Here is a 20,236-nt window from a genome sequence, read left to right as displayed (position 1 = left end):
TAAAATCTCCAGGGGCACCTGGGTTGCTCAGTCGGTTAAGCATTTGACTCTTGATTTCGGCTCAGGCTGTGCTCTCATGGTTTGTGAGTTCAAGCCCCACGCATAGAGCTCTGTGCTGACAGCCTGGAGCCTACTTGGGATTCTCTGCCTCCTTCTCTCTCTGCCTCTCTCTCTCTCTCAAAAATAAATGAACAAAACAAAAAAAAACCCAGAAACCAGTAAAACCTCCAAACACTTGGAGACTGATCAACACATTTCTAGATAACTCATGGATCAAAGAAGGAATGTCAAAGGAAAATTTTAAAATACATTGAATTGCATGAAAACTTAAATACACATCAAAATTTGTGAAATCCAGCTAAAGCAGTGCTGCGAGGGACATTTATAGCATTAAATGCTTACATTAGAAAAGGAAAAATTTCAAATCAGTAACATAAGATCCCATCTCAAGAAACTTAGAAAAGGAGTAGCAAAATAAACCCAAAGCAAGCTGAAGGTAGGAAGTAGTAAAGAACATAAATGAATGGAATTGAAAACAGAAAATTGGTGAAATAAACAGCTGATTCTTCAAAATGATCAAGAACTTTGACAAACCTCTAGCAAGATGTGAATCTATAGGTGTGATAATGTGGTATAAAACTCAATTCAAACATTATACCAAGGTCAATTTCTTGGTTTTAAAATTGTGCTATAGTTATATATGTAACCACTGGAAGAAACTGGGGGAAGAGTACACAGGACCTCTCTGTACAATTTTGCAACTTTCTGTGGATCTATAATTATTTCAAAATAAAAAGCTAAAGAGAAACAAAGATGATTTTACATCCTCACTAGAATGTCTATCCTTAAAAAGACAGGCAATACTGACAGGCAATACCAAGTGTTGGTGAGAATGGAGAGAAACTACAACCCTCATTCATTGCTGATAGGAAGGTAAAATGATAACAACCACTTTAGAAAATATAGTTTGTCAATGTCTTAAAAAATTTTGATATACACCTTCTATATAACCCAACAGTTCCACCTTAGAATCTACCCAACAGAAATGAAAATATGTCCACACAAATACATTTACATGAATGTTCATGGCAGCATTATTCCTAATAGCCCCAAACTGGAAACAGAATGTCTGTTACTAATGAATGGATAAACAAAATGTATAATTCTCTATAATCCAGTGATGATATTCCTCCTAGCACACTGGGGACACAGTAAGAATGATAATGATGTTACAGCCATGTGGCATGTATGTTCCTCTGTTGTGCCATTTTCCTTGTACGTGTATTTCCTGTGATCACTTTTGGCTTTATCCAACTTCTGTCCAGCAACAGGGGTAGATAAAAGTTGAGAGTGATCTAGAAGGGCAAATGGAATATATCCAGCATAGGAGGCTTTTTGGGAGATGAGCTCATGTCCCAAAGGTTAAAGGATTCTTTTTCCCTTTCTCAAGTGACTATGTTATATGCCTTAGGCACTCCTCAGTACATTTAGCCCTAGATAAATCCCATGATCCTTTCATCACTCCATTAAGAAAGGCAGACCTTTCTAGTCTAAAAACCCCTGACTGGTAACTCAGAAAAATTGCAAGGCAAAAATCCTGCCAAAAAAGCAGTAAATTCAACACTGGATAAAAGGTCAAGGAAATTACTGGAATAACATCATTACCTTATGTATAAAACAATCCGGTCTTTGTTTAAGGAAAAACGTTACCTTAAATCCTCTGTCTCTAACCTATATAAGTATGTAATATTTTCTATCTGCAAAGTTAGCTCAAAATATAATGGTGAAAGAGGTAGGAAATCTTGCCCAAGATGAATACCTCAATATATTCTTCATATTTAATTTCTGAGTATAGTCAAATAACCCTGAACCTTTTATAAGGAATAATGACAGAGGAATCATAATTAAAATATTAGAATTCCTTTTATATCCATTGTGCCCTTAATATAAATAATCTGACCAAAATGATTAATCTCCTCTTAAAGCAGAATTTCAGAAAAATTCCCTTACAGTGAGTATCTTACCAATTCTTTTTATTTTTTCATTAGAACAAAGGAATTATTTAAATCATGTGTGATCTACAGTGGAATTTTAGGACAAATAGTGGTCTAATTTGGCTATCGCATTTATTTCCTCATGCTTCATAGCTGACATTCAAATGAAATTATTTAAAAGTGGCAAATAATAGGGATATATTACATCAAACAGTATAAAAGTAAACTCCAGTAAAGATAATAAAATAAACTATAATTGAGTGCTACAGGAGAGGGAAGGGAAGAGTAAGAAAAGGAAATATATAAATTTTGTCATTGTTTATAATGAAGATTTTTGTCATTGTTCATTAATGGATAGTACTAAAGAAATAAGGGAATTATATAAACATGTAGTTATAAAAACTAAAACAAATACAAACATTTCTAATTAGGACAATAAAGGCTTAATATAGAACAAAAAATTATACAGTAAGATGCAAGAGAACTTTTTATGGTATCTTAGACCTGAGAGAGTGATCTCAAGAAAGGATAAACTTGAAAAGTGGGCTCCTTTCCTAAGGCTGGAGTTCGGATCCAGTTGGAGTGAGTATAGTTGCAGCTCACTGGATGCAGAGAAGTTCACTGGTTTTCCCAAGCCAGAGCTGGTCCATGGTTACTGCGATCCTCCATGTGTAGGTGAACTATAATCAATGACTGGTGCACAGTGTGCAGAGTGGAGATGACAGGATGCCTAGAGCAGACAGTGTCCCTGTGGAAAGAGCAGCATCACTGGGAGGGTCACAGGAGACAGATCTCTGAGGTGAAAGATGGAGTGGGGCATTAGTGCAGGCAGGAGGCCTGAAGCATGGCTCCATGCCAAGAGGACTGCTGAAAGGTGATCACCAAGCCACGGCTAGGTGGTTGCCAGTGTCTTAGTTCAGGCTGTCATAACAAAATACTGTAGACTAGATGGCTTAAACAGTACACATTTATTTTCTCAAAATCTGGGAAGCTAGAAGTCCAAAATCAGGGTGCTAACATGGCCAGGTTCTGGTGAGAGCCCTCTTCTGCCTTACAAACAGTAGATACTTGCTGTGTGATCAGATGGCCTTTCCTCAGTGCATGCATGTGAAGAGAGAGAGCTCTGGTGTCCTTCCTCTTATAAGGGCACTAATCCCATCATGGAGACTGCATCCTCATGACCTCATCTAAACCTAATTACCTCCTAAAAGCCTCACTTTTAAATGCCACCACATTGGGAATTAGGGCTTGAATATATGGATTTTAAGGGAATGTAACATTCAGTCTGTAACATCAGGGTTCTGCAAGTTCCGGGCCCATGTGTGGAGCACTATCAGATGTACTCACACCCCATCGCTTTCAGCAGGAAAGTGTCTTCCTCCTGCAGTGTTCTTCCAGTGCTCTCTACTCAAATGTTTAACATCATGGTCCATGTAAGGAGAAATGTTTAAAGGGATTCTGTCCATTATTGCAGAGGTATATTGAAGGGTGAATTGGATCTGAGAAGCAACATGTTGATAATTAGCTCACAGAGCAAGGGGGAAAATATCAGAGGAAGAAAGTCTTTTCTAACAGTAACACAAAACCCCAAATTCCAAAAATAAAAGATTAATAAAATTCAGCTGTATAAAATGGAAAATATGTGCTTGGCAAAAAAACAAACAGTACTACATAATCAATAAGGTAATCAATAGAATTAATAATCAATAGAAAATGAGAAATGATATACATGGTAATTTTCAGAAAAGGAAGTGTACATGGCCCTTCAACATATCAAAATATGTCCAATGTCACTTAACAAAAGGAAAAGTTAAAAGTACATTGAGATGCTATTATTTTTCACCTGTATGATTGCCAGAGATATTTTTTAAGTTAATAACTTACTACTCATGAGGTTTTAAAGAAACAGGCACACTTACATGCCATTTATGAGTGTATAAATTAACACAATTTCTATGGTGGGCAATTTGATGACAGTATCATACCCTTTAACCTAGCAAGTCTGCTTTAGGAACTTATCCTAAAGATATATTTTCATATGTGAAAAAATGATTTAAGTATTATCATTTCAGCACTGTTTGCAGTAGCAAAAGATTGAAAGTGATCTAATGTCAATAGGGAATTGGTTAAATAAAATTATGTTCCATTCATTAATGGAACACTCTGTAGCTATAAAAATTAAGACACTTTTTATTTATTGAATGAAATGATGGACTGCCCAAGTATACTATGTAACAAAATCAAGATACAAAAGACTATCATAGTTTCTTTTATTTTGGTAAGAAGAAAATTATCCTTTATATTTTCTTTCATGTAAAGAAAAAAATCTCTGGGAAGATACCCAACAAGGTAGCAATGTTGATTACCTCCAGGAAACCGCTGGTTAGCTGAAGGGTAAGAGTGGAAAGGTAATTTTTTTTCCACATATCATTTTATAACCCTTAAATTTTGAACCAGGTGCATGTATTATATATAGAAAATTTTAAAGTAAGATATTAAAAGTATCTTTGTGCTGATAAAATGCAATGTATGCATAGAGAGTCTATGTAAATTTTTAATAAAAAGTTGTACTTGATAAAAAGATTTTTGAAAATCACTGACTTAAAGTATATTCTAATTTTTTCATCTGAATTCCAATGAGACATCAATCTGAGTTATCCTAAACTGCCTAGGGCAAGGAGAACACACTGGTACTAGATCTAGGAAAAGAACATCCTCTAGGCACATTTGTACCACTAGTCTACACAAAGCTGAAAGAAATGCAGTGAGGATCCATCAGTCCTTACCCATTTATCCCAGCGTCCACCTCTCTGTGCAAAGCCCATCTAACTGAATCAGGGTCTCCACTCTGCACCTTGAAACCACCCAGACATCTAAGACAGAGAACTTGAGTTTGTGATGTAATAGATAATAACTCCAAACAATGTTGTAGGCAACTTCAGTACCTGATTCTCTGGACCACATTTCAACTCAGCAACTTCCTAAAGCACATTTAAATCTTCCACAATGGTAATCCCAAAGTTTCCATCCAAGGAAGGGGGAGGAGGAGGTGTGACATTTGACTGCTCAGATTACAGACTGCAGGTAATTTGCTCAGAGGCACCAGGCCTCATCTTCCTACCACCTATTTTCTCCCTCTTTATCTAACAGCTCCCTATAGGTCCCTGACCTAATCTTTTGGATTTGGAACTCAAGTCAAAACAATTTACACTGTTGCTGTATAGAATGTTGCCTAGGCAATTCATGAGGAAAAAGAGCTAAGAATAGGAGACTTTCTGTAGAATTCATCAGTCTATCAACATTTGATGTACAGAAATTGTTTCTCAGCCAAGCTATATGAGCTCTTCACATTCTAGACAATTAATGTTTCTGCAAAGCCTGCATTTTAAAATCACTTCCAGGGGGCGCCTGGGTGGCTCAGTCAGTTAAGCGGCCGACTTCGGCTCAGGCCATGATCTCGCGGTCCGTGAGTTCGAGCCCCGCGTCGGGCTCTGTGCTGACGGCTCAGAGCCTGGAGCCTGTTTCAGATTCTGTGTCTCCCTCTCTCTGACCCTCCCCCATTCATGCTCTGTCTCTCTCTGTCTCAAAAATAAATAAACGTTAAAAAAAATTTTTTTTAAATCACTTCCAGAATCCAAGTGAGTTCCTGAGAGATCAGATTCCATTTTCAAGGGATATAGATATAATGCATAGTTACGTTTTAGCCTACTTTCTGTTTAGCTTGTTTCTAAATGATGTTATCCTTTAGATGAATTGGGTGCATGGCCTCCTGCTACAGCAAGTTATCAACCAGGAGAGTTCTCAAGCAGTAAGTGGCCCTATTATTTGGTTAATGTAAGAAAGAACGGCTTAATTTCCAATATTTCCAAAACCATTGCATTTGGCAGAATTTTCCAATACAAAATAGGCAATATTTTCAAACCTTTTTGGAAGATCATTTCCCTTCCCTAAAGATTATTGTATCCCCCTTGCAGAACTATCAGGAGGTCATCCTATTAAAAAAATTTTTTAATTACAGGAAAACAAGCTTTTTGTTTCAGTTTTCAAAATAAAAATGCAGGAGTGCCTGGATGACTCAGTCCATTAAGCACCTGACTCTTGGTTTCGGTTTAGGTCATAATCTCATGGTTTGTGGATTTGAGCACTGCCTCCGGCTCTGCGCTCATGGCCACAGAGGATGCTTGGGATTCTTTCTCTCCCTCTCTCTCTCTGCCCCTCCCCTGCTCTCTCTCTCTCTCTCTCTCTCTCTCTCTCTCTCTTTCTCTCTCTCAAAGATAAATAAATATACTTTAAAAAAATTGGGGGTGCCTGGGTGGCTCAGTCAGTTAAGCATCTGAGTCTTGATTTTGGCTCAGGTCATGATCTCATGGTTCCTGAGTTTGAGCCCCACACTGGGCTCAATGCTGACAACAAGGAGTCTGCTTAGGGGTTATCTCTCTCCCTCTCTCTGTCCCTCGCCTGTTGCATGTGTGTGCGCTCTCTCGCTCTCTGTCTCAAAAATAAACACTTAAAAAATTTTTTTTAAGTTTTTATTTATTTTCAAGAGACAGAGCACAAACAGAGGAGAGGTAGAGAGAGAGGGAGATACAGAATCTGAAGTAGGTTCCAGGCTCCAAGCTGTCAGCACAGAGCCCGACACGGGCTTGAACTTAGGGACCACGAGATCATGAGCTGAGCCAAAGTCAGATGCTTAACTGACTGAGCCACCCAGGTGCCCCCAAAAAACAAAATTTTTTAAAGAGAACTACAGGCCAGTATCCCTCATGAACACGGATGCAAAAATTCTCAATAAAAAACTAGCAAATTGAATCCAGCAGTACAGTAAAGAATCATTCACCATGACCAAGTGGGATTTATTCTTGGGCTACAAGGGTGGTTCAGTATTTGTAAATCAATCAACATGATGCACCATATTAATAAAAGAAAGGATAAAAATCATATGATCCTTTCAGTTGATTCAGAAAAAGCATTTGACAAAGCACAACATCCATCCATGATGAAAACCCTCAACAAAGTAAGATTAGAGGGAACAAATCTCAACATAATAAAGGCCATATATGAAAAGCCCACAACTAGTAATCTCAATGGGGAAAAATAGATCTTTTCATTTATGGTCAGGAGCAAGACAGGGATGTCCACTCTCACCACTGTTATTTAACATAGTTCTGAAAGTCCTAGCTTCAGCATTTAGACAACAAAAAGAAATAAAAGGTATACAAATTGGCAAGGAGTAAATCAAACTTTCACTATTTGCAGATGACATGATACTTTATATAGAAAACCCAAAATACTCACCAAAAAACTGCTAGAACTGATACACAAATTTAGTAAAGTTGCAGGACACAACATACCAAAATCAAACATATCAATTTCAATATACCAAAATCTATTGCATTTCAATACAAATAATGAAGCAACAGAAGGAGAAATCAAGGAATCAATCCCATTTGAAACCAAGTGCACTCAATCCCAATTACACCAAAAACCATAAGATACCTAGAAATAAATCTAACCAAAGAGATAAATAGACCTGTACTCTGAAAACTATAAAACATGGTTGAAAAAAATTGAAGATGACACAAAACAATGGAAAGACATTCCATGCTCATGGATTGGAAAAACAAATTTTAAAATGCCTATATTACCCAAAGCAATCTACATATTTAATGCAATCCCTATCAAAATACCACCAGTATTTTTCATGGAGTTAGAACAAACAGTCTTAAAATGTGTATGGAACCAGAAAAGATCCCAAATAGCCAAAATAATCTTTAAAAAGAGAAAAAAACTGGAGGCATTACAAGTCCAGACTTCAAGTTATATTATAAACTTGTAGTGATCAAGACAGTGTATGGTACTGGCACAAAAACAAACACATGGATCAATGAAACAATAGAAAACTCAGAAATGAACCCACAACTATGTGGACGATTAATCTTTGACAAAGTTGGAAAGAATATCCAATGGAAAAAAGATAGTCTCTTCAACAAATGGTGTTGGGAAAACTGGCCAGCAACATGCAAAAGAATGAAACTGGACCACTCTCTTATACCATACACGAAAATAAATTCAAATGGATGAAAGACCTAAATGTGAGACGGGAAACCATCAAAATCCTGGAGGAGAACACAAGCAGTAACCTCTTTGACATTGGCTGTAACAATTTCTTACTGGATGTGTCTCCTGAAACAAGGGAAACAAAAGGAAAACTAAACTACTGGGATGTCATCAAAATAAAAAGCTTCTGCACAGTGAAGGAAACAATCAACAAAACTAAAACGTAGCCTTTGGAGTGGGAGAAGATATTTGCAAATTGCATATCTGATAAAGGGTTAGTATCCAAAATATATGATGAACTTATTAACAAATTCAACACCCAAAAAACAGTGGGCAGAAAATTAAGCAATGGGCAGAAGACATGAATAAACATTTTTCCAAAGAAGACATACAGGTGGCTTACAGAACATGAAAAAATGCTCAACATCACTCATCATCATGGAAATACAAATCAAAACTACAATGATATATCACCTCACACCAATGAGAATAGCTAAAATGAATGACACAGGAAACAACAAGTGTTGGTGAGGATGCAGAGAAAGGGAAACCCTCTTACACTGTTGGTAGTAATGCAAACTGGTGCATCCATTCTGGAAAACACTATGGAGCTTCCTCACAAAGTTAAAAATAGAACTACAATCCAGCAATTGCACTACTAGGTATTTACCCAAGGATACAAAAATGCAGATTCAAAGGGGAGCATGCACCCTGACGTTTATAGCAGCATTATCACTAATAGCCAAACTACAGAAAGAGCCCAAATGTCCATCAACTGATGAATGGAGAGAGAATATGTGGTGTGTGTGTATATATATATTTATATATAATAATTATAATATAATATAATATAATATAATATAATATAATATAATATATAATGGAATATTACTCAGCCATCAAAAAGGATGAGATCTTGCCACTTTCAACAGCGTGGATGGAGCTAGAGACTATTATGCTAAGTGAAATTAAGTCAGTCAGAGAAAGACAAATACTATGATTTCACCTATATGTGGAAAATAAGAAATGAAACAGATGAACATAGTGGGGAAAAAGAGAGAGAGGCAAACCACAAAACAGAGTTTTAACCATAGAGAACAAACTGAGGCTTGCTGGAGGGGAGGTGGGCAGGGGTTGGAGGAGTTAAACAGGTGAAGGGGATTAAGGAGGGTATTTGTGATGAGTATGGGTGTTATATGTAAGTTATGAATCATTAAGTTCTACTCCTGAAACTAATATTACACCATATGTTAACTAACTGGAATTTAAGTAAAAACTTGGAATGAATGAATGAATGAACGAATCATTCATCAGATTCTTTTAGGGGGTACGTGAAAAGAAATTCTTGAAGGCCTCTGGTCTATATCTATGGTCTCATTTGTTCTCATTGCTTTCTTGACTAGGTTTCTTATCTTCCCATCTAAATTGCAAGCTCTTTTTGTGTAACCATTTCATCCTGTTTCTTGTGTTTTTCCCAGAAACTCAGGGAGAGGAGCATATTCACAAAGTAAGCAGCTGTGGAAGTGAGTGAGGGAGGGGTTGACTTAAGCAGTCTTTGTACCCTGACAGTATTGCAGCTCATGCTTATAAATTGTATGTGCATTTTGCAAATATTGCTCAGTTCTGCTCTTTGTCAGGAAGGTTTCCTTATCCCAAGTAATCATTTTTCTGCACCCAACCCCCACCTGCTATTGATGCTTGGAATTCAAATAATGTTACAAATTTTCATTCCACATTTATTCAAAATGTATATACATCCTTAGGAAAGGTAACAGATTATATATATTATTATATATATTATATATTATGTAAATATATAATATATATGTATAATATATAATATTATATAATAATATATATTTTATAATACTATATATAAATATATATTATATATAAATATATATTATATAATATTAAATATATTTTATATAATATAATAATATATATAAACATTATATTAATTATATGTTATAATATATAATTATATTCTATATAATATATTATATTATATAATTATATTAATACTGTTAATATATATTATATATATATATTATTATTATTATTATATATATAAAAAGTTGATAGCAACTTTTTATAAAGGGGGGTGAGGAGAACCAAGAGGTTTACCTGTTGGCTCCTTGAGCTGACTGCAGACTGAGCCAAGCACCTCTTCTTTACTGAAGTGATCCTGAGGAGCAGACTGGGTAGGACCTTATCAGTTCTGAAATGATTAACCACATCAGAATCCTCATTTCTGGGAAGTAGAGAAGCTCCCAGTGCCTAGAAATGAAGATAATGTTTGAGAGTGACCCTGCTAGGCCTCCAGTTTGCAGACCACCCCAAAGTTAAACTCAGCAGTCACAACTAAACTTTCCTTTGGGTGAGTGAATGAGTTCCAACACTTCCTTTCCTGTTTCTGGTAACTCCATATAATCAAAGCCCTTTGGCTACAAATTTTCTTTTCTCTGGTGTATGGAAGATTTTAGTGCAGTGCCTAGAACATAGTAGGCACTGAGTAGATATGGGTCAAATAAGCAGGTTTCAGGAAGGGAAGAGACCCCTGAGGAGTAATTAGTAATTAAGTTAGACTGCCATTTAATCTGGAACCTGGGCCACTAAAGATGTGCATCTTTCATTCATTTTTCTCTGCAGCAAGTGAAAGGGAACTTTGCTAGGCTGCAGGCCTGCATCTCAGAACTCCGCACGTTGCAGAAAGAAGGCTGTTTCAGACCACACAGAACTTCTCTGCAACTGGCAGTAGAGGATGGGCTCCAGCAGTTCAAACAGTACACCAGACACGTGGCCACAGGTGCAGCTCTGAGCTACACTTCCCTGGAGGTAAGAGATCCTGGCCTTAGGACTCTAAGCCCATTTCAGTCCCTCTAGATGCTTCATTATTTGTCATCCTTATATTTTTCTCTGTTTCATACACTTTGAAGGTAATTTTCAAGGCTAGATTTTCATCTCCCTGCAGGCAGAGATATGTTCCATTTTTCCTCTAGCCCGTGCAATTCTTAACACAGAACTAGGCATAGAGAGGGATGCTAAAAATATGGGCTCACATGAATTATAATGAAAACTGAAATCAAAATAAAATCTGAATATGCCGTCTGCCTCTGGATTTTTGGAACTTACGAAGCAATTGCTAAACTGGCTAGATCAGTGTCTATATTTATATTTACTGGGCATCCTTTAGAATTTACAATTGATGGGATGCTTGGGTGGCTCAGTGGGTTAAGTGTCCATCTCTTCTTCTCAGCTCAGGTCTTGATCCCAGGGTCATGAGTTCAAGCTCTGCATTGGGCTCTGTGCTAGGTGTGAAGCCTACTTAAAAAAAAAAAAAAAAGAATTTACAGTTGTTGTTAGTCAAATCTTGGCATCTAATTGAATAAATTTTCTTAGACTTAGCAAATGTGCAAATTTAAAGACTGCTAAAATTATAGTGCAGACTAAGATAATCTTAAAAATATATAAGTAAGTCATGCCTCAATACTCCACTGGGTGGGTGAGTGCTGTTAGTTAAAAACACATTCAGTCTCCAAAAACGGCAAGCATCAAACAGATGAGTTTAAAAAATAGCTGCTTTTATCTGCATTCTTCTTTAATTAAAAATGTCTAAGCACCAAAAAAAAAAAAGTCCAAGTACAAAAGAGAATTGTATATATTTAATATTTGCCTTCCAGATTTTTAAATTCAAGACAAAACTGCTAATGAAAACATATAGTATATTCATTCAGGTGGAATAAAATATTCAGATTATACACAAACACCTCAATATTCCTTCAGGTTAGCTATACTGATCTAGAGTAAGTACATTTTAGAGTTGAGAGCAAAAGAAACAGTTTACCTGTATCCAGGTTGAACAAGGAGAGAAGTCTGTGTGGAAGCACCACCATGAGAAAGAAGCATTGAGACTCTCTGATATTTAATACACACTTAGTGATTGGAATTTGAGGATTTTCTTTCCTTTGTTACCTTATAACATTAAAGCATTTTTAGCATGAGAGACGCTGCCAGTGCTTCAAGCAATTTTAAAAAACTAAAACAGGGATGACTTCTCACTGGTCACTTTCTGGGGTAGGTCCCACCTGTTTGGAAGGGTCCTGTGAGGATTTGTCCCACCAGATCTCTCCCACCACAATCTGGTAAATGAAATTTGATTCTTAAGTTGCCATGAAACCCTCTTCTTTGTCTTAAAGACAATAGCCACTGCCAAAGTTTTCTGCTGTGTTTATCCTTCATATGTGATCTATTATATCCTTCCGTCTGTACATCAGGGAAAGTAGACACATTGATTCTTGAATTTATTTCCAGATTACTGTTCTGACTTCTCAGCCTGGAAAAGAAGTTGTCAAACAATTGGAGGAAGGATTGAAAGATACAGACCTAGTAAGGGTCAGGAGACTTCAGGTGGTTGAGATCACAGAGGGAGTCCTAGAGTGTATGGACTCAGTATCCCCTGTTGAAGAGCCTAGCAGCGATGGTAAGAATGAAAGGAAAAGGTAAAAAGAATTTTAATAAGTAGTCAGGAAGATTATTTTCCATGGTCTTTTTGTTCTTCAATGAAAAGAAACCAACAGACTTCACTACAGTTCAGACAGGTGTTTCCAGGTGTATATATAGACCTATACATATTAAATATATATTAAGTATGTATTTACTATTCTAGTGGGATCACATTATATGTAATATTCTATAGCCTTCTTTGTGTGTTGGACAGCTATCTGTGTTAGTATCTGTAGATCTGTCTTATTTTTTACTGGCTGCATGATTTTTTTTTGTGTGGTTGGACCATAGTTTGTTTGTTTAATCACTTATTAACAAACAATTTGGTTTGTTACACTTTGCTATTATAACCAATGCTGAATGAACAGATTTATACACAGGGCTGGCTTCATAGGTTTATGAGCACACAGTCACACAGGGCCGTTTATTCAGAAAGACCCTGTGCTTAGGATTTAGTGCTCTTTGGTTGCTGTCTTTAATTTCTTCATAATTTTATCTTTGGATTTATATTTTATAAGTTAAGTTTGATAGAACAATGGAGGATATGCCAGGGGATTAGAGTCTCAGCTCACACACACCCTGCCTCCTGCATCCTTCCCACCTCCCCATGATAGGGTTCTTAGTTGCCAGCTTCCCAATCCTGGTGTCCCCAGCCTGCCTACCCTGACCCAGCAACCTCTGGTGCCCAGGCCCCTGCCAATAAATCCTACATAAATCACTAATAATTCTAAACTTCCCAGAACAGAAAATATTCAAACTGAGTGTTAAAGGACTTGTAGGAAATAGTCATGCAGAGGGAGAAGGAAAAGGGCACTCAAAAAGGAGACCTGGGGGCATGAGAAAGCAAGGTAAATCAATTTTCAGGGAAGTGCCCATGGTTCCCTATGACTAGAGCCTGTCAGGCAGAGGCAAGAGTGAGTCTGTAAAGGTAGGCAAGGATTAGATCAAGAAAAGCCATATATGCCATTTGAAGACATTTAGATTTCATTCTAAGACAACAGAAATTTATGAAAAGATTTTAGTCAGAAAGTCAAGTAGAGATTCCCAAATTATGGAGTTTAAGAGGTTCTTAACCAGTTTTAATTTAACCAATACACAAGTTATTGTTCACCCGTCAGTGGCCCTTTCTGGCCCTTGGCCTTCTCCAAGGTTGTGCACATGGGAGGAGCCCACTGTTTTGACACCATTGATCTCTTCCTGGTCACACTTGGATAACCCGCTAATTAGGTCAAAGAGTTAGTAACTAAGGGTGTGTTCCCCCTCAAATCCTGACACATGTGGATCCTTCCAGCATCATGAGGCCATTGACATTGTTCTGGTCCAGGAGGGAGGGTACCAGCCTTAGCTGTGTGGTTTACGAACTCTCGCCTACTTGGCACGCTCTGCTTTTCTCAAGCCAGTCTCCTCACTGAATGTGTTTCCCTCTCCATCTCTCCACTTATAGTAGTCTTTTCCTCTGAATTCCCTCTTCTCTCCTGAGTTCCCTCCCTTAATCTCTTCCAGCCAAATCCTCCCCCTCCCTTAAGTCCTACTTCATGCTACTGATTACTATATGGATTTTTCTCTCCTTGGAACAGTGACATCATTTGTGGTCTGTACCAAATGATTTAGCTCTTAATTATATGCCATGGAGAATTGTTCACCATTGTTTTACTGTGTGATAATTGTGTTTTCTCATCTAATCTGTAAACTACCTCATATCTTTTCTTTTTGCATTAAACTATAATTGCCCTGGGATTAGGAATTTGTCTTACTCATTTCTATGTCCCGGTGTGTAGCATATCCTAGATTATAGGAGGTATTTGTTGAATGAATTGATGACAGTGATACCTGTGGAGATGGTTCTTGGTCTGCCGAGCATCCGCTGAATCCCCATTCTCTAGTAACACCTCTACCTTCCTGGTCTCAGAGAGGACCATGACCCAAGTCAGGCCATCATAGTTCCTTAGGCCACCAGAGTCCTCCCTAGTAGGTTTTCAAGCTGAATCTGAGAGAGAAGCTCTTTTTCTTTCTCTTTGGCCATGGATATCAGGCATGGACTATGTCCTCTTCCCTCTTCAGTGACTGTATCCAGAAAGAATTTACTGTATCTCTAGTGGCACAGAGCTCAGAGTACTCTCCACATGGTGCCTTTATTTAGAATAGTTAGGGAGCAGAGCTGTATAGAAGAGCTTTTACATTTAGGAAGGACGCTTTCTGCTTTGTGTCACTGCTGATGATTCTTCCAGTAACTTCCTATTTGCTTATAAATAATACATCATTCCATAAATTACTTGTAATTCCTCTTCATGGGTTAAGTGTATGTACGGTTCATAGTTTGAAATCTTCCCAGTGTGCCTCTACTTTCCTCATAATTAATTCTTTTTATTCCATTGATGTTTATCTCATATTGGTGTCCTTATGGAGGAATTAGCAAAAGCAACTTCTCTTATTCTCAAAAGGATAAATGCTCTGGAATAAGGTTGCCTGAGTCTTAATTACAGTTCTGTCACTCACTAGCTATGCAACTTTGGGCAAGGTACTTAGTGTCTAAGCCTTAGTTATTAATTCCTGCCCTATGCAGTAGTTCTGGGGATTAAATGACATCATGTGTGTTAATTACTTAATGTATAATAAATGTTCAGTAAAAGTTAGCTAGTCTTGTTAATATTTTTGAAAATTTTTGCACATGGGTGGTTTAATATTTCTGAGATTTGTTTTTAATGGCCAGGTCCCAAGTGGACTGTAAGGTACCTGAGGATAAGACTGTGTCTAATGCATCTTTATATCACCATGTATCATTCTGCCTGGCACATAGAAGATCCTCAATAAATGTTTCTTGAAAAAATAAGTGAATGATTGGGGGAAAAATGATTTGGGACAGGTGATAGTCACCCTCTCTGACATCAACTCAAATAGTTAGGTTCATATCTTAAACACTCATAGCTTCCCTTTGTAGCCCATGAATATCATGAATTAATTAAAATACTTCTTAAGTCTGTTTATATATATTTTTTAACTCTGGTAATGATGATCATCAATTAAATAAAAAGTGTCTATACTCCACTTTTGGAGAAGGAGACAGGTTACAGAGAAATGTTGATATTGCAGATTTGTTTAAAAAGTAACTATGAGAATATGTCCTTCAATTGGTCTAAATTCTGCCTCCTTTAATGCAGTCCTGCACAGTGAAAACTAATTGTAAAGATGACTCAGAGACTGCAAGGTCCAGAATCATCAAAATAACAATGAATTTAGAGATTAAGAAAGTAGGTGTGTCTGGGTAGCTCAGTTGGTCTAGTGTCCGACTTCGGTTCAGGTCATGGTCTCATGATCCATGAGTTCGAGCCCCACATTGGGCTCTGCTATCAGCGTGGAACTTCCTTCAGATCCTCTGTTCCCCTCTCTCTCTGCCCCTCCCCAGCTCGTGCTCACTTGCACTCTCTCTCTCGCTCTCTCTCTCAAAACTGAATAAACGTTAAAAAAAAGAAATGAAGAAAGTAGACTCACATTTTAAAACTTTATTAAAAAAATTTTTTAATGTTTATTCAGTTTTGAGAGAGAGACAGCACAGGAATGGGGGAGGGGCAGAAAGAAGGAGACACAGAATCCAAAGCAGGCTCCAGGCTCTGAGCTGTCAGCACAGCGAGATCATGACTTGGGCCAAAGTCGGATACTTAACCGACTGAGCCACCTAGGTGCCCCTAGACTCACATTTTAGAATGGTTTTTAATAAAATCTAAAAGGAAAAGATTAAATCACATTTGTATCAGTTAAGGTGTTCTTTTAACATTCAGACTATAGAGCCTATTATATATTTTCTTGCAGCCACATAAGTGGTAATTCCTTTCAGCTGTTCTTGCTTGGTCTAACTTGTTCATTTTTTCTTTGTTTTAAAATGTAGCTGAAGATCCAGCCCAGCTCTCTTTGTGGTAGCTTTTATCTGGTCATTTTAACATTTTTTTTTATTACAAGTTGTACAAATTTAAACATTGCAGGAGTATAATATAGATGGTTCAGAATGACCCAAAATTCTGCTCTCTCCAGAGATAACCACCATCAGCTATGTAGGGCACATTCTGCTGAATCATTCTGCTTACACATATGGACATGGACATATATGTAACATTATTATTTTTATTAATACTTTCCTAAAAATGTACCTATATTCTGTCTGCATTTTTATTTTTTCATTTCTCTAATTATCCAGTAATTTTCTCCATATTGGCACATAGAGATCTAACACATTTCTTTTTAATAGCTGTGAGGCATTTTACTGTATAAATTCATCACTATTTATTTAACTATCCAATTGGATTTTTACATTTTACTGAAGAACTGTGTGACTTCAACAAGTTATTTAAACTTTTTATTCCACAATTTTTTCATTTACAAAATAGGGCTAATAAGAATAACTGCCTCATAGGGTTTATATGAGGATTAAATACACCTTGTATATAAAGCACATAGAACAGTGCCTGGCACATGTGAGCAGTAAATAAATGTTATCTATTGCTATTAATAGTAGTAATAGAACCTTTTTGTATATGCCTTTTTACTGAGAATATTTCAAGCTCTAAAAATTTTTTTATTGAAAAAGAAGATATGATCATAAAATAATTTTTAAATTTAAAACCATTCATAATCCCACTACCTCATTACACTGATTTTATTTTTGCACATTGTTTCTCAGTAATTGGTATTTTTGTGTTTGTTTGTTTTTTTTAAGTAGGTTCCAGGGCCCAGCCCAGTGTGGGGCTTAAACTCAGGGCCCTGAGGTAAAGAGTCACATGCTTTGCTGACTAAGCCAGCCAGGTGCCCCTAGGTTACATTGTTACAATTCATGTATGTGGTGTTTTGTTTGTATGTAACAAAATATCATAAAACACTTCCAACAGTTTTTGTTGCCTTTCTTTTCTGTTTATCCATTTTGTTCCTCTTTTGCTCTCAAAAGAGGACTAAGAAGTGTTGACTTATGAAATAGAGATATGAGGAGGTATACCTCTCACAGGGGAAGCTAGCAGACTTTTTTTATCTTTACACGCCCTCTTTGCATATAAGCCAACCCTGCCCATTAGAGCAGATCCCTCATACTGAATCTTGATCATAAATTTAGGGTCTAAGAAAGCCTACCAATTCCAACAGCCAAAGATAATCCCATAAAACAGCCGTCAATGGAGGAAATAATGCTACTAGCTTGTCTCATTTTTAAGTAAGTTCTGAGCCTCAAGGAAAAGATACATGAACTAAAAGCCGCATTCTCTTAACCTAACTCTGTTTATGGATCTCTAACTTCTGCTTTTTGACCATAATAATAGCAACATTTTATTAAGCACTTACTGCCCAAATACTTTCTGTTCTAAATAGTTTCCACATATTATCTTATTAATCCTCATGGATATAAATGAAGAAACTAAGACAGTTTCTTGTACAGATTAACTTTCCCTAGGTTTCTTAGTTAAGAGATAAAGCAGGGATTCAAGTCTAAGCAGTTCAACTCCAAATCTCACATACTTAAACCATTCTCTTTACTGCCTTAGTTGAAAAGAGCAATGGAAATAATCAACAATTCAAAAGTTGGCTCTTTGAAAAAACTGATGAACAGAGAATCCTCTGGTGAAACTAATAAAGGAAAAAGAGAAAGAAGGAAAGAGGCACAAGAAACTATGTTAGGATTCAGAAAAGGGAACATAACTGGAGATAGAACTATGAATTCAAACATTTACACAAAAATGGACACATTCCTAAAAAGGTAACAAATTTGACTCACAAATAAAAAATCGGAATGGTTTCCATAATGTACCAATTTAGATAGCTTTACAGTTAAGTTATATCAAGCTTTCAAGGAACAGATCAGTCAAATCTTACACAAACTCTTCAAGAAGTGAAAGAAGGAAGGAAAAAAAGGAGGAAGGAGGAGCAGCGTGAGGGAGGGAGAGAGGGGAAAAGAAACAAGAAAACACCCCCCAGTCTCAAAAGACACCATGTATTAAGTGATAAGATAAATTATATTTCTAACTCATATGACAAAGAGTTGGTATACAGAACAAAGAACTTCTTAAACTATTTTTTTAATGTTTATTTATTTTTGAGAGAGAGAGAAAGAATGCTAGCAGGGGAGGGGCAGAGAGAGACAGAGACACTGAATCAGAAGCAGGTTCCAGGCTCTGAGCTGTTACCACAGAGTATAGTGCAGATCTCAAACCCACAAAGCTGTGAGATCATGACCTGAGCTGAAGTCGGAGCTTAAGTGACTGAGCTACCCAGATGCCACAAAATAAAGAACTTTAAAAAAAAAAAAATCCATATTTGAAATGAGCAAAAGATCTGAACAGGCATTTTACAGAGAAGAAAAAGTTGGTGGCAAATTAACATAAAAAAATTTCTTACCCTCATTAGTAAGCAGCAAAATACAAATTGAAATGATATACCATTTTATGCTCACTAGTTTGCAAAAAATTAAGAAGTCTCACTATAGTGTTGACAATAGCAGAGCAGTAGAAACTCTCATACACTGGTAGAGTGTAAATTGGTACACAGCTTGTCATTCTGTTGTAAAGTAACATTCACAATATCCTATAATCCAGCAATTCTGTTCCTAGAAGAATATCTCCAAAAATTTCTACAAATGTGTACCATTTGTACACATACAGGAATGTGAATATTGACATTATTCAAAAAGCCCCCAAATTAGAAGCCACTCAAATGTCCATTGAATGAGGAATGAATAAATATTACAAGGTATATTCACAAAATGGAATATCATACAGTTATGAAAATGAATGAACCACAGCTACATACAATGTGGATGAATCTTCTCAATATTGAGAAAATTAAGATATATTAAGAAAACAAAGATATATGATACCTCTTTATAAAGCTCGATCAAAATTAAGTAATAAAGTATTTGTTTAAAACAATAAAAGTACTTTTAAAAGGAAAGGAATGATAAACAAAATTCAGTATGGCAAGGTGTCCCTTGGAGGCGATCAGAAAAAAGCATGCAGATATCTTGGTAGTAGTGTTGATGTTCTACATCTTAAGTAGAACAAGGATTCATGAGTATTCCTTGTGCCGTTACTCTTGTAGCTTAAATATGTGTTGCATATGTTCATTTGCATATAGTAAAAATCTTATAATAGCTTTCTAAAGAATGGCTAGGTAATAAATATGCCAAAATTTAAATGGCTAGTATGATCAATGCACTTTGACATCAAGAAGGCGTCTGTCCAGATTGACAGCAGTGCACTCGCTTGGGTATGTTAGTCTTTCAGTCAGTTACAAATCAACCTAATGATGCTGTCAGCCAGCCTATATTTCTCAGCCTTGTACAGGAGGATATCAGGTTCCCTTTCTAAATGCTCACAAACCATCTGGTTAATATTTCCTCTAGACTTTGCTAGGGATCAATGTCAGCTCTTTTGGAAAGGTATTTTATCCATATGTGTTCTCAGGAAACACCAAATGTTAACAACCCAAACAGAAGATAAAGATTCATTGCTACCTAAAGGATTCCAGAAAAAAAGTAAAAACAAAAAAAGCCTATCTTATGCTTCATGCTTCAGTGCAGTTGTCAAACTCCACATATGGATTGTTTTCCCCTTTCAGCATCTTGGAAAATGGACCAGAAAATGCAGCTCTTCATCGAGTCTGTCTTTGATAACCACATTAAAGTCATTTCCCTGTGTGTTAAGACTAAA

The 20,236-nt window shown here is 36.6% G+C and overlaps 1 protein-coding gene across 2 annotated transcripts in view; it reads left to right on the top strand.

Moving 5' to 3' along the window:
- The window catches only part of LOC123581004 (meiosis 1 associated protein), a 69,868-nt gene that overhangs the window by 11,073 nt on the left and 38,559 nt on the right, over window positions 1–20,236 (top strand). For both annotated transcript variants that reach the window (XM_045446607.1, XM_045446606.1), the window contains exons 3-4: window positions 10,704–10,889; window positions 12,366–12,534. In XM_045446607.1, coding sequence (XP_045302563.1) covers window positions 10,704–10,889; window positions 12,366–12,534 — 355 coding nt within the window. The remainder of the gene's footprint in view (window positions 1–10,703; window positions 10,890–12,365; window positions 12,535–20,236) is intronic.

This window comes from Leopardus geoffroyi, chromosome A3 (assembly GCF_018350155.1).
Source record: "Leopardus geoffroyi isolate Oge1 chromosome A3, O.geoffroyi_Oge1_pat1.0, whole genome shotgun sequence".
Taxonomy (NCBI): Eukaryota; Metazoa; Chordata; class Mammalia; order Carnivora; family Felidae; genus Leopardus; species Leopardus geoffroyi.
The sequence above is the reverse complement of the archived record's forward strand: the minus strand, read 5'-3'. Positions and strand labels throughout refer to the sequence as shown.